At 34.0% G+C, this 730-nt stretch overlaps 1 protein-coding gene across 1 annotated transcript in view; it reads left to right on the top strand.

The window, feature by feature from the left end:
* Nucleotides 1-183: 183 nt before the first annotated feature.
* LOC119581929 overlaps nt 184-730 on the top strand; it is a 7,081-nt gene continuing 6,534 nt past the window's right edge. The window contains exons 1-2 of the mRNA XM_037930104.1: nt 184-370; nt 645-693. Of these exons, the coding sequence (XP_037786032.1) occupies nt 651-693 (43 nt within the window). The 5' untranslated portion in view covers nt 184-370; nt 645-650. The remainder of the gene's footprint in view (nt 371-644; nt 694-730) is intronic.

Genomic DNA, 730 nt, shown 5'->3' on the forward strand with positions numbered 1-730 from the left:
TAGTCTTTTTCAGTTGGCTTTTGTCTGAGTTCCGACAGGCTAGGAGACTTTGGCCATCGCGCAGATAGAAGTGGAATTCCGGAGGATTTTCCGGTGATATGGGATTTAATCTGATCTATTACTGAGTCGTTCTAATCATATATGTAATCCACAGTATATGCAAGGCGTAATATGAAGGGCTAATCTTCTTTTTTTTCCCTTCTGTGAAGTTGGTTTCATCAGTAGTGACTAATCAAGGACAATTTTTGAAGGTGTTATTTCCTATATTTAATCTTTGATGATAAGATAATTGGTTCAAGTATATAATATCAGTACTTGCTCATGTACACTCAGAGGTTAGCATCACATGGTTTATTCTTCTTAAGAAAAGGTAATATGGCTTTTGGCATTAAGGGGCATTTTATCTTATAGGATCAGTTGGTGATTTTTACTGATATGAAATTGAATTTATAAATCATTACCTATATACTTAAATTCAATCAGACTATATTTTAATTACTGACTGTTATATTTTCCTCATTTGAGTATGCAGAGACATTTCATACTATATGCTATTATACCCTGAATACCACCATAACTTGAACATACTCATTACTAGTGTTCATCTCTCGGTCTCTTTTTCTTACATATTTCCATAATTGCAGATAAACATGAAGGAACAAAGGAAAGTGACAACGGTTATTGTGGGCGCAGGTAAAGAGGTTTGCATTCAGTTTTGACTTTTGTGAAT

This window comes from Penaeus monodon, chromosome 15 (genome assembly GCF_015228065.2).
Source record: "Penaeus monodon isolate SGIC_2016 chromosome 15, NSTDA_Pmon_1, whole genome shotgun sequence".
In the NCBI taxonomy this organism is placed as follows: Eukaryota; Metazoa; Arthropoda; class Malacostraca; order Decapoda; family Penaeidae; genus Penaeus; species Penaeus monodon.